The sequence below is a fragment of the Amblyomma americanum genome, chromosome 11, assembly GCF_052857255.1.
Source record: "Amblyomma americanum isolate KBUSLIRL-KWMA chromosome 11, ASM5285725v1, whole genome shotgun sequence".
NCBI lineage: Eukaryota > Metazoa > Arthropoda > Arachnida > Ixodida > Ixodidae > Amblyomma > Amblyomma americanum.
Window position 1 is genome coordinate 31,311,860 of NC_135507.1, and position 13,210 is coordinate 31,325,069.

Sequence of the window (13,210 nt, forward strand, 5' to 3'; positions counted from 1 at the left end):
AAACGACGCAGGAAAAAGTGACAAAACACACTGTGCACCACGGTGGGCCACCAAGATAAGTGAAAACTAAGGTTCCTTCCTGTGCTTACCGCAGTTGCGATAAGCGCCTTCGCCGAATGCTACTTGATGATGATCACCCAGCTGAAAAAGTCCATTGCTTCCGATTGGAATTCCAACTGGTATTAAGTAATTGAAGCCACTGGGTTCCAATTGGCAGCAGCTTATCCAACTCGTCTTGCCAAATGGTATTAATTGGAACCAATCAGAGTTACTGGGTTCTAATTGGCAGCAGCTTGTCCTGCTGGTTTTGCCAACTGATGTTAACTGGAACCAGTTGGAGTCACTGGGTTCCAATTGGCAGCAGCTTGTGCAACTGGATAAATCCAATTGGTTCTTGAGATTCCAATTGGACATTCCAATCGGTTACAGAGGTTTCAGGTGGTTGGTGCCCTAGAAAAAATTGGCTGCCAGTTAGACTTTCCAATTATAAAATTCACAGTTGTGTTCTTTTAAGCAATTGGAAGCTCCAACTCCACATCGAATACCTTGAGCATTGCAAACCAAAAAACAGTGAGCCATTTGGAAGGTTCAATAGGATGCTCCAATTGAGTTCAAATTCACAGCTACATATTGCTCATTATTGACATACAACAATGAACTAAAGAGGTTTTTGTAAAAAAGATATTAGCGGCTTTGCCTGCTGAATTGTTTCCATGATTTCCACCACCACCGCGAGCATGAGTAAATGAAAACTTTGCTCAACGGACAAACATCACTAGGTGAAGCAAGAGGGACTTATTAATGGAGTATATAAGTGGGAGCAAATATAGTGTTCTGTGGATATGCTTTGAGCTTATGTTCCTTGTGTGTGATGCTGTTGTGATGATGTGTTTGGCTTCACTTCCCTAACAGTGTGCAATTCTCATAATTTCAATTCCCCTGTAAAATGTTGGCACAAGGCAGAATGCTCCCCAATGGTCCTGGAAGAAAATCTACTTCGTCCCAGTTGGAACCAATTGATTTTAGACGCCACTGAAACCAATTGGAAGCGAGTCCGATTGGTGTGAAAACCTAACTGGTCCAGATTTGAAAATTTTCAATATTGGAACCAATGTACTTTTTCAGCTGGGCATGAAAGGCCGGACTGTTTCGTTCGAACAAGAGAGCGGGTATGGAGACGACGCTGCAAAGAGCAATAACTGGAAGCAGCCGAATGCCTCGCACGAATATTTCCGAGGTCTCCCGTACATGAAGGCTCACGACGTGGCCGTGAGGCTTGGCCTTCCGGTCCCGACATGGGAGTGGCCCGCTTAGTGGTTAATTATCACAAGTTGCAGGACCAAATGAAGTTTTCCATCCGTTCCGTACGTGAACAACGGCCAGAAACCAAGCGCTACTCGCACTGGAGAGTCTTATGGCATTGAAAATTCTTTTTCGACGAAAGGGAATGACGCAGTAACTGTCTCACTTATCTCGGTGGTCACCCGATCCGCGCCGTGAGGGAGGGTTAAAGGAGGCAGTGAAAGAAGAGGTGCCGTAGTGGAGGGCTCCGGAATAATTACGGCCAGGTGGCGATCTTTAACGTCCACTTACATCGCACAGAACACGGGCTCCTTTTGCGTTCCGCCTCCATCGAAACGCGGCCACCGCGGCCGGGTTCGAGCCCGGGTGCTCTGGCTCAGCAGACGACCGCCTTAACCACTGAGTCTCCGCGGCCGGTGGAAAAAAGTAAACAAGAGCTAACAAGAACGCGCCTGGACAGCATGGCGTCGAGCTTACTTCCGGCTTCAAAAAAAGGTGTCACGTGACGACATTTCACTTCCTCCGTAGTGCGCGGACCGCGCTGCAGCAGCCATGACTGCCGGATTGTTGCAGCAATAACGGCGGGAAAGCGCGAAGCGTGTTCATCAGCTGGAGACAGCGCGATCGAGCGGACAGATCCCGCATCCCAACGCGTCCCAGGCGATCTCGGCTCAAGCGTTCGTCACACGAGGTTTGTTGTCGCGTTCCTTCGATGTGCTTGCCGGTGAAAGTCGGCATTCTACTCCGCACATGATCCCTCGTACTGCGGAAGCCGCGATGTTGCTGACTATGGATCGCGGCGATCAGATCTCGAAACCAGCTTGAAAGCAACGCAAGGGTGAACTGAGGTGTTAGAATCGGGGTAGAGCGCCATAATCGAATTTGTGCAAGCACGATCTCTTGCGATTTGTGTTTCTGTTTCCATGTTGTCGGTTTCTGCTGGTTTTCAGTCTGGCGAAAAACATGGCGACAAGTGAGCCGTTGGTGCGAGCGTCCAGGTGAGGTTTTCAATGTGCAGCGCTGCGACTTGGCCTCCTTAAACGTTGACGATCGGCGTGTTTCAAGTTACGCGAATGCTTCGAGAGAAGCGTGTGCGATTGCCGTAGATGACAAACGGCAGTCGATCGCGCTGAGGTGCGCCGCCAACGCGGTTCGCTGTCTCGCGTTAAGACGCGCCGTCATGGGGCACGTCGAGCAAATGTGTCTGCCGATTGTTCGAGCTCACCTTCGAGTTGCGACACTATGCTGCGGTGGTATCCGAACGTGTAAAATTGCCAGCCAGCATGATCGCGACATTACGAAGCGTAGAACGAAAGCGTCGCGCTGAGTCATGACGGCGTTCCGCGTCTTGCAGCTCTGACGATTGGCTGTCATCGCGGACGCTCGCTGTGAGCACTGCGTCCGCATAGCAGAAGCGCGTCAGCGGCGTTGCAGGAACCACCGACGATCCGGTAAGCGGTTTTTTTTTCTTTTTATGCGCTAGCATATACTTTGTCGTCGTGCAAAAGCCACCCGGTATCTCCGTAACGAAAATCTCTGATTGGTCGTGACGTGATTAACACCGCCAAATTTGAAAATCTTTATTTACCTCGGTGGATTCTTTTTCCAGTCACGTCCCCGCGCAGGCGCTAAGCCTGGAGTATTGTAGGAAAGCCGACTTTTGAGGAAATTTTTGAAACCAGATACCCTCGTTCGCGTTTTGACTTCTTGCTCTGACAACAGAAGTGGTTAGCGCGAGGGAAGGCGAACCAGTCGCCCTGCATTGCATTCTTTTTATAAAAGGAGAGAGGGTAATAATGCCCCTTCATCTGCGTAAACCTTAGGCCCGGCCGGTTACCGTCAGCGTTCCAGATCAAGCGTGTAGTCGTGGAAAGGATACAATGGTGCATTTTCTTACACCACTGTGCCTGTCTGAACCTGCTGCTCGTGTTCGCACCCCTGCTCTGAACACAGAAGAGGGGGAGAGCGAGTGTTTACTGTGAATCAATGCTGCCGAGGGCATGGCCCCCTGGAGTAGGTGGGAATTTTGGATTCATTGGAAGGCTTTATCGGCTACTCTGCTGTGTCCTAGCTTTCAGCATCTTCCCTTTTGTGCAGATAAAGAAGCACCTAGCCCCTTTATTTTAGTACGAAAATGCCGTCTGTGAGCGAGGGTTTTCGGTTGGAAACTGTGCGCTATATTGTAGAGGGCTCTCGATACTCTGCAAGTTGTCCATTCATTTTCCTTCTTCCGTAATTTGGGGGGGGGGGGGGGGGCTTTGGAATATTTGGGGGAGGAGGGGGACAGCTTCCAAATGCTACCCCATTTTCTTTAGAAACGTGGCTAAGAACACACCAATCTTTTTTTTTTGTTTTCATTGCTTGCGGTCAAGACTGTCATGCGCGTTTTTTGCACGATGTCGATGCGGGCAAGATCGCGATGCGCATGCGCGATTCGGAACTGCTTTCGGTCCCGCTCATTTTTTTTTTTTTTTTGTGCTACTCAGGGCTGTACTGCGAAGGCCGCGCCTTAAGTGCGCTGGGCTTCTTTGTGATCGTCGGCTCGCTCCGATAAAGCGCGAGAGCCGGTACCAAAATAATGTTAATTATTTTTAATCCTCGCGAGCAGATATGGAATACATGAAGGGCGTTTAAGCGCTGACGGTCACGAGAAAGCCTAGACGAAAAGGGGGATGAGCGAGCAGGCACAAAGTTCACGCGACAGTGTAAAGGCAGGAAACGCACGGTAAACCTTATCCTGGGCGGACGCCAGAACGGCTTCATGAGGGAGGGAGCGAAGCCTTTTTTTTTCACTAAGAAACGTGGGGAAAGTTGGTGTTTTAGGGGTGTCGATCATGTCTGGCACTGTTTCGAACAGCAGCCTGGAAAAGGCTGAGAGTTGAGGCCATGTATTTCAATTTCTACCCGGTAATGTGGGACGTCAGCCCTCCCAGAAGGGATGTGCAGTCCACGTATGCCGTTTTGGCACAGAGACTTGTGAAAAGCACTTGTGAAAAAAACTTGTGAAAAGCACACCCTTACACGCGAGGACGAATGACTGTTCGCTGTTGTTGCTTTGGTTCCAATGACGCCCCGTACGGCGAGGCAGATGTTGATTTCGATGTGTCGCTGCTTTGAATGCGCAGATTCGCCGACGCCTCCGTTGACCGTCGCTTAAGCCCATCTTTGCCGCGCTCAGTAAAGACCAAGCACTCCACGTCATCAGCTCCCTTCGACGTCTTCTGGCCTGAACAGTCGAAGGGTACCAACCAGGCCGTCGGTCGTGAGCCATGGCTTCTCAGAGGTACGACTGCTGTTGCAGCGCTTGGTGCTCGGCGCTGGGCAAGTCGGCAGGAGCGGGACACGCGCGACATTTTTGCACCTACAGCGGTGTGGCGATATGTCCATTCTGTTACGGCCCTATTCAACCCTATCCACAACTTTATGCCGGCCCGCCGTACAACCAACGTTTCGACCCAATTCCCGGTATCGTTAACCCTGCGCTGAAGGACCCCTCTAGCGACGCATTGGTCTCGTCGACATGGGGCATTCCACCACCCGCGCACGCCTCGGAGTGTCTAGATCTTTCCATGCCTCGCTGCAAGGACGTGGAAAGCGCGTTGTCTTGCGACGCTTCTCAAGAGGCGGAGAGGCCCGTGGCTATTAGCAAATTGGCTGGACAAATAGGGGCACGCCAAGCGGGTGGACACGTCGACTACGATTCGGCCGCCACAAGCGCTGTCCATGATGGACTGCTTAGCTTCGGTCCAACAAGCCCAGCTTGTCCCGTGTCTGCATCATCGGAGGAGGTGCCGCCGCTGTTGAAGGCCCTTAAAGAGTTGTCGCTCGCCGATGTGGCGGGCAGCCCGGCTCGCGCCTCTGTCTTCGCATGTGAGGATGCCGCGGAGTCGGAGCATGCAGAGGCGACTTTGGAGAAGACCCCTCCCGAGACTTCGCCGGCGCGGTGGCCCGCCAGCACCGAGAGGACCCGGACGTTGCCGGGGGGTCCAGCCGTCGCCTTGTCCGCCATCGACTCGCCGCAGCAGTCATCGACGACCTCGCGGCATGATGCAGTTCGCGGCCGCCGACGCAAGGCGACCCCGCGCAAGAGTCCCAACGCCGACGAGCCGGGCTTCAAAGGCGCCGTGGTGCACATGAAGCTCCTGATAACTGGCGGACGACCTCAGCTCAGGATGGAGCATTGCGTGTACAAGTGAGATGGCTAATTCGTCCTTCTGACCGGCTGTGTTCGTTTCCAACTATTTTTTCCCACAGAAACATTACGTTTTGGCGCACAAGGAAAGAAAAAAAAAAGAAAACTCGAAAAAAAAATCTGCGCAGCCTGCAGACCCAATGTGCTAATTAAAGAAGCTTATCCTTTAACACAATGACAACACACGTGTTGTTGACATGGATGGCAATAAAAGCAAATGGGATTTCTCGTCCCTCGGCTGCACCGGTGTCGTAATTGTTAGTCCCGCGCAGTGACCAGTACTACGTGAGGTTATGACTCACCTTGTACGTTTGCCGCAGATATGCTTGTAATCATAACTGGAGCCATGACTCGAGCACATGACCGCGCGCAGAGAAAGCTCTAAAATCGCGTAGCTATCTGCGCTGGTTGCGTAAAAACGAGCCCCTAGCGCTTAATTGCTCATGCAGAGCGCGTAGAATTAAAGACAGAACGGTTCACTTATGTGTAGGATCTCGAATGCTCCTATACCGCAACTGTTGTCGCTTTTTTTTTGCCATATTCAAAGGACGAGATTTCCTCGATAATGTGTATAGAAATGCATCACCGTTGAAGTACATATTATACTTGTGGGTACGCGTGTTCGTGGAAAGTTGGGAGGAAGTCTAGTTTCCGTTTGCGAAGCAAGCGCTGATTATGCAGTGCGTTTCGCCTAAGACTTGACATAATATTTAAAAATCGTTTCTTTTTAAACTTAGAAGAGCGCTTTTTTTTAGGCATAGCATTGTTAGCGGTGTGGTACATCAGAATACAGCTAAGACGTGCTAACTAGCAGGCTGGTTTGCTAATACTGAATAGTTAATTTTTTAACTATGACTGCTAGGCTCATTGATAATTGAGAGGCGTGTAGGCAACCGTAAGAAATAGCCGTATCAGTTTTACAATTGCGAAAACGCGGTTACCTTCGGCGCTGTGGCCCAACCAATTTTGGCTACATCGCGCCAAAATGCATGCGCTTTCGAGAAGATTGCAGGCAAAACAACCTCTCCAGTGCACGTAACTCGTCGAAATAGCCAAAATTTGTTGGGCCACAGCGCCGAAGGTAACGGAATTTTCGAAATTCTAAAAAGTGATAAGCTGCCGGGTGCCGAAAGACGCGGGCACGATCCCGGCGGCGGTCGAATTTCGATGGAGTCGAAATTCTAGGTGTCTGGGTACTGTGCGATGACAGTGCACGTTAAAGAACCGTAGGTGGTCGATATTACCGGAGCCCTCCACTACGGCTTCCCTCGTAGCCTGAGTCGCTTTGGGACGTTAAACCCCCGTAAAAAGTGATATGGATATTACTTACGATGGGCTACATGCCTTTCATAATTATAAGGAGCCTAACAATAATAGTTATAAGTTGACTATTCAATATTAGTTAACCAGCCTACTTACTAGTTTGCGCGTCTTAGCTGTATTCGAATGTACTACCACTGCTGACAATGCTGCCCCGAAAAAAAAAATGCGCTCTTCTAACTCAGAGCGCCCATTTTTAGAAATTGTGTAAAGTCTTAAAGTGAAACACCCCGTATAGTTGAGGTTATCACCTCATCTTGCAGAGCTGTTCCGGCAGAAGCTTTCGGTTTGCGCTTTGTTTATTACGTCCGGCGAGCTTGGCGCGGTGAAACAGCTCGTAAGATTCTGTTGCCCGTTTCAGGCCTGGCCAACAACGGCGACGGGTTCTGGAAAAGTGCAACGAGTCCAGCAATTCGGAGGACGACTACATGTTCCGACGCCGAGGTAAACACCACAAGAGGGCGCCGAGTCGTGCGTGCACTTCAAGCAGAAAGGAGTAATAAAGGGAGTAAGCTGTCCTCTAGAGCACACCCTTTGATGAAAGGGTGTGTGCCATACTCCCATACAAGTGCATTCTTTTTTAGAGTGCATAGTCCCTTTGGTAGATTGGCTGCATTCGGTCGTCGTAGAGCACACCCTTTCATGGATGGGTGTGGGCCTTACTCCCATACAAGTGCATTCGCGTTTAGAGTGCATAGTCCCTTTGGTAGATTGGCTTCCATCTTTGCATTCGGTCGTCGTATATATTGGCCCGGTGTCAAGGAACACGGGGATCAGTGGGGTACTGGGTATACCAACAGGTGGTAACGCTAAGCTAAAGCGCATTCTGAGTTGACGCTACCGTGAGCGTGCATTTAGGGACAACGCATTCTGTGCTTCTAATGCCCCTCCACTCTTTTTTAATTTTTTAATTGGTTTTGGGGGAAAGGAAATGGCGCAGTATCTGTCTCATATATCGTTGGACACCTGAACCGCGCCGTAAGGGAAGGGGATAAAGGAGGGAGTGAAAGAAGAAAGGAAGAGTGAGGTGCCGTAGTGGAGGGCTCCTGAATAATTTCGACCACCTGGGGATCTTTAACGTGCACTGACATCGCACAGCACACGGGCGCCTTAGCGTTTTTCCTCCATAAAAACGCAGCCGCCGCGGCCCCTCCTCTTGCAAAAATTTCTTTACTTTATAGACTGTCCATAGGCTTCCGTCTATAAAGTCTATATGCTCTCTATAGACAACCCTAGAGAACAGTAGAGGCAATACAAATCGAATAGACAGTCTATAGATTTATGGCCATACACATTTAGTAGACTTGTCTATAGACTATGAATAGACAAAAATATCTATATGAAGGCAATAGCGTCTATAAGAAGTCTATAGACTATAATAGACCATTTTAAAAGGTCAGGTCACTCGCTTCCCAATGGGAGTAGCGCGGGCTTCTCGTTCGCCGGTCGTCCGCTATGTGGCGCGCTCCAACGGGTGCGCATAAAGGTGCGCAGCGTTATCGATCTAGTACGCTATTGCGTTACGTCGGTTGACGTCTATACGTACCTGGGGCGGCCGCGCCTGACTGGAATGAGCCGTAATAGGCAGAAAAACGCGACCGGAGGTGCTTCAAGTATATGGACGGCACATGCCGCGGCTAGCGACATCTTTTCCTACCATTATTATTTCATTAATAATAAAGAGCCACTAATAATAATGGGCAGGAAAGGGCTCGTGTACTTTTCGGCTGAGGTGACTGGCATTGAAAACAAAAAAACGAGAGGTGATGGCCGGGGGCATCGCGTATCGCATTCTAAGGGCGCATTCACACTTGTCCAAAAATCCGGCGAGCGAATCCGCTTCGCTCGCCGGGAAAACTAGGACCTGTTCCCATCTGTTGACGCCCGGGCGAGGCGGAACCGCCGCGCCGCTGCTGTTTCTCGCTTTTCCACACACTTCCCGGCCACCACGTCACCGCTCGCGGCGTACACAGATATGGTAACAAAAGAGCATAAATCGATGCTGTCTGTGTACCATAACCGTATGCACGCTTGCGTACGTAAACGCAAGCACATTCCCATTTTTAGTGGAGCGTATGCAGACTCGCAAAGAAACGCCCAGCCTAGTGGCGCCATCTCCTTGTCAGGACGGGAACTAGTACTGTCAAAACCGGCGCTCCTCGTAGGCCTACTAGCGGCAGAATCGTCACTCAAAATAAAAAATAAAGCGAATTTATCACATACTTTTGCTTATAGGTGAGGTGAGACGAAGCGATGTACCGGTGTCCGATTTATGGCCAGTGACCGCGCTGAACAAGGCCGCAACAACGAATAATAATAATAATAATTGGTTTTGGGGGAAAGGAAATGGCGCAGTATCTGTCTCATATCGTTGGACACCTGAACCGCGCCGTAAGGGACGGGATAAAGGAGGGAGAGTATCTGTCTCATATATCGTTGGACACCTGAACCGCGCCGTAAGGGACGGGATAAAGGAGGGAGTGAAAGAAGAAAGTAAGAAGAGGTGCCGTAGTGGAGGGCTCCGGAATAATTTCGACCACCTGGGGATCTTTAACGCGCACTGACTTCGCACAGCAGACGTGCGCCTTAGCGTTTTTCCTCCATAAAAACGCAGCCGCCGCGGTCGGGTTCGAACCCGGGAACTCCGGATCAGTAGTCGAGCGCCCTAACCACTGATCCACCGCGGCGGGTATGGCCGCAACAACGACGAATTCATTCCGAGGCGAGGGGCCCTGCGTCGAAGGGTGCCGCCATGTTTTTCGACGCAGCGGCGAACGCGGAAAATTTGGGTCCAGCCCGATCGCCCTCGCCGCTCCGCTTTCCGCCTCGCTCGGCGTCAAAAGCGGCTGAATCCGCTTCGCTCGCCGGATGTTTGGACAAGTGTGAACGAGCCCTTTAGGACGCAGCCGACCGCGGCGGCTGCGTTTTTTTGGAGGCAAAACGCTAAGGCGCCCGTGTGCTGTGCGATGTCAGTGCACGTTAAAGATCCCCAGGTGGTCGAAATTATCCCGGTGCCCTCCACTACGGCACCTCTTCTTTCACTCCCTCCTTTCCCCTTCCCTTATGGCGCGGTTCAGGTGTCCAACGATATATGAGACAGATACTGCGCCATTTCCTTCCCCAAAAACCAATTATTAAGTTATTCAGGCGAAAGCCTTGCTTTCCTCATGTGTCCGCAGGAAGTGTCCGCCTCACCTTTCAGTCGAATGACGTGATCGAAACAAATAAAATTAAAACAAAAATATAAAAACAAAGAATGAAAAATAAAAATCAAGATGAAAGAGAAATACAACGCGTACTGGCATTCTAGAAAAAAACCCGGCGTCCTGGAGAACTCCGTGCTTTCGCATTCCTGCATGTAAGCACACTTAAGTGCCCCAGGAATTTTTGAAGGTGGACCAATGATCTTTTTTTTTTTCAGAACGAAAGCAGTGCCCATCGTGCGCGACGAAGACAACGCCCCTTTGGCGTGTCGTCAAAGGCGGTACCCAGCTTTGCAACGCCTGCGGAATAAGGTATATTTTTTTTTAATTGGTTTCTTGGGGAAAGGAAATGGCGCAGTATCTGTCTCACATATCGGCGGACACCTGAACCGCGCCGTAAGGGAAGGGATAAAGGAGGGAGTGAAAGAAGAGAGGAAGAGAGAGGTGCCGGAGCGAAGGGCTCCAGAATAATTTCAACCACCTGGGGATCTTTAACGTGCACTGACATCGCACAGCACACGGGCGCCTTGCCGTTTTTCCTGCATGTATCACGTCACCTCGTTTGCGTGGCAATGAAAAATATATATATATATATATATATATATATATATATATATATATATATATATATATATATATATATATATATATATATATATATATATATATATATATATATATATATATATATATATATATATATATACAAAATCGTCAAAGAAAGCCGACGAAACATTTTTGCGGAGACCGGGGACGCAGTAGCCGCCCATTCGCGGCTTCGTTTTCCCCTAGTTCTCCCTTTCATTTTCTCAGCGTTTTAAATAAATTTGAGAAAAAAAAACTTTTCACGAGTTCGCTCCGCCTATAATCACCTTCTTCTAGGCAAAGACTTTGCACATGTCGTTCCTTACGCTAGACTAGCACTGGAGAGTTCTTTGTATCTGCATGTCACCGTCACCGCTTGTCGCCCTCCGCTCCCATACATTTATGTCTGCGTATGTTTATTGTCCCATTATATTTCTTTGTCCCCGTATACCTATGCCCCCCATACCTCAACTGTTCCTGTGCACCTATGTCTCTATACGTCTTTATCCCCTTGTAAATCTTTGCCCCCTATGTCTCTGCCCCTGTACCTCAACTGTTCCCGTACATATCTGTCTCTGTACATTTTTATCCCCATATACCAGGTGTTACAGGGAGGGCTTATCAATTTTCAAAAATAGGCTTTTTGGGGTAAAAGTATGGCTTTTTCAGCACCAGTCCAGGCGGACACCAGAAAACCGGTAAATCGTTTTAAATGGTAAGCTTTTTAACTAATGTTTAATTAACTTTCTAACTATTACAGTTAGGCACCTGGTTGCAGTTAGAGATTTGTAGCCGGTCGTTAGTAATAGCCACATCAGCATTTAGTAAATGGGATTACCCTTCGCGCTGTGGCTCGACAAAATTCGGCTTTTTTTTTTACTAGCCACGGGCACTGGAGGCGGCTGCCTTGCCTGCATGCTTTCGAAAGCGCTGGTATTTTGGCATGATGTGTCCAAATTTTGTCGAGCCACTGCGGTGAGGGTAATAATAATAATAATTGGTTTTGGGGGGGAAAGAAAATGGCGCAGTATCTGTCTCATATATCGTTGGACACCTGAACCGCGCCGTAAGGGAAGGGATAGAGGGAGTGAAAGAAGAAAGCGTTTTAGAAATTCCAAAAACTGATATTGCTATTAGTAACCACCGGCTACAAATCTCTAACTGCAAATAGGTGCCTAACTCTAATAGTTAAAAAGTTAATTATCAGAAATTAATATAATCAGCTTACTACTTAAGAGAATTCGCTAACTTTCCGGTGTCCGCCAACACTGGTAATACTACGCCGGAAAAACCATATTTTTTTTCTGCTTTCACTCCCTCCTTTATCCCTTCCCTTACGGCGCGGCTCAGGTGTCCAACGATATATGAGACAGATACTGCGCCATTTCCTTTCCCCCCAAAACCAATTATTATTATTATTATTATTATTATTTTTACGCCAAAAAAAGCCTATTTTAGAACACTACTCTTCCCTCTAACACCGATAATGTGTCTGTGTGCCCACCCGTCCGTGCCCTTTCTTGTGTCTGTCCCATGCCTGCATGTCTTGCTTTCTTTATTCAATTCAATGTTTATTTTCCAGAAAGTGCCTGGAGGGTCTCCCTGGCTAAAAGCTGCGCATGCAGCTTGACTAAGGCCAAGAAGACCGATACATAGCAGTATCAGTAACATCATATTTTAATTAAAACAGGCATGTTACCTCTAATTTTCAACAGTAAACACAAATTTTGTACAATATTCGGAGCACTGAAGTTATAGCAGGTAAATAACATAAGTCAGACATGAAAAAAAAACATTTCAATAAACGTGGCAAAAACATTGTACAGTTGATTTGCATGAAGTGAAACACAAGAACAGAAAGAGAAAAAAACATAAGGTGTAATTAACAAAACAAAGTATAACAAAACAAGTATTACCAGAGGATAGCAATTACAAAAACAAGATCTAAAACGTCTTCTACTCAACCCTAAAGTGTTCCCCTTTTCTTCCCCTTTACTCGATCTCACTGTCTTCTTCGCATGTGTTGCTTCTGGTGCAGGTACCAGAAGTACAAAGTCCGCTGTTTGCGCTGCTGGTATATCCCTAAGCGGAGCAAGAAGAATAGCTGCTGCCCGGAATGCGGCGGTTTTATAGGAGACACCGAATGGTATTCGCGGCGCTGAGAGGGAGAAGGCATCGCGGCCTGTGCATATTCGTCTTTGTGTGCATCTATAAGTTATAATTTTTCGCATGGCGCGGCGCGTCGCGTGCACTGTGATAACGTACTGTGTAAAGTGGAATCGCGTTTATAATTTTATTGCGTTGTTCTCGGCTGGAAGTCCGAATGTCATCGCTGTACCGTTAATAAAAAAAGGAAAAGTTCGCCTTACGTCAACTCTGTCTCTATTACGTCTCTTTTTTTTTTTTGCATGCTGACTTTTACTTGATGCCTTAAATCCCCCTCCAGGCTGGATCCTACAAGGAATGTAGTCGCCAAATTTTTGCTGTTATTTCTTTAAAACGATGCGCAAGATGTTGGAAAACATTTGGATCACAACGCGGAATTCCCCTCCACCCGGTAAGTAAATAATAATTTAATTCTGCACTGTACTAATAATAATATTAATTG

At 48.3% G+C, this 13,210-nt stretch overlaps 1 protein-coding gene across 3 annotated transcripts; it reads left to right on the plus strand.

Annotated features, from left to right (window-relative positions):
* The first annotated feature begins 1,839 nt into the window (after window positions 1–1,839).
* On the plus strand, window positions 1,840–12,961 carry LOC144109469 (uncharacterized). 3 transcript variants are annotated; one of them, XM_077642287.1, is made up of 7 exons: window positions 1,899–1,993; window positions 2,657–2,753; window positions 4,428–4,585; window positions 5,147–5,494; window positions 7,176–7,258; window positions 10,236–10,329; window positions 12,641–12,961. In XM_077642287.1, exons 3-7 carry the CDS (start codon window positions 4,572–4,574, stop codon window positions 12,762–12,764), a joined length of 663 nt encoding a protein of 220 aa, XP_077498413.1. In that variant the 5' UTR covers window positions 1,899–1,993; window positions 2,657–2,753; window positions 4,428–4,571; the 3' UTR covers window positions 12,765–12,961. The 3 variants fall into 3 exon arrangements, with proteins under 3 accessions (XP_077498411.1, XP_077498412.1, XP_077498413.1); XM_077642285.1 differs by having other exon boundaries at window positions 1,840–1,993; window positions 4,428–5,494; XM_077642286.1 differs by lacking the exon at window positions 12,641–12,961 and adding an exon at window positions 12,185–12,375 and having other exon boundaries at window positions 1,840–1,993; window positions 4,428–5,494.
* Window positions 12,962–13,210: the final 249 nt, after the last annotated feature.

Excerpts from the sequence above, each read along its gene's own strand:
- LOC144109469 (XM_077642285.1), top strand. The coding sequence starts at position 4,572 with ATGGCTTCTCAGAGGTACGACTGCTGTTGCAGCGCTTGGTGCTCGGCG. Across the intron at positions 7,259-10,235 it reads CTACATGTTCCGACGCCGAG|AACGAAAGCAGTGCCCATCG; the intron begins GTAAACACCACA and ends TTTTTTTTTCAG. Across the intron at positions 10,330-12,640 it reads TGCAACGCCTGCGGAATAAG|GTACCAGAAGTACAAAGTCC; the intron begins GTATATTTTTTT and ends CTTCTGGTGCAG.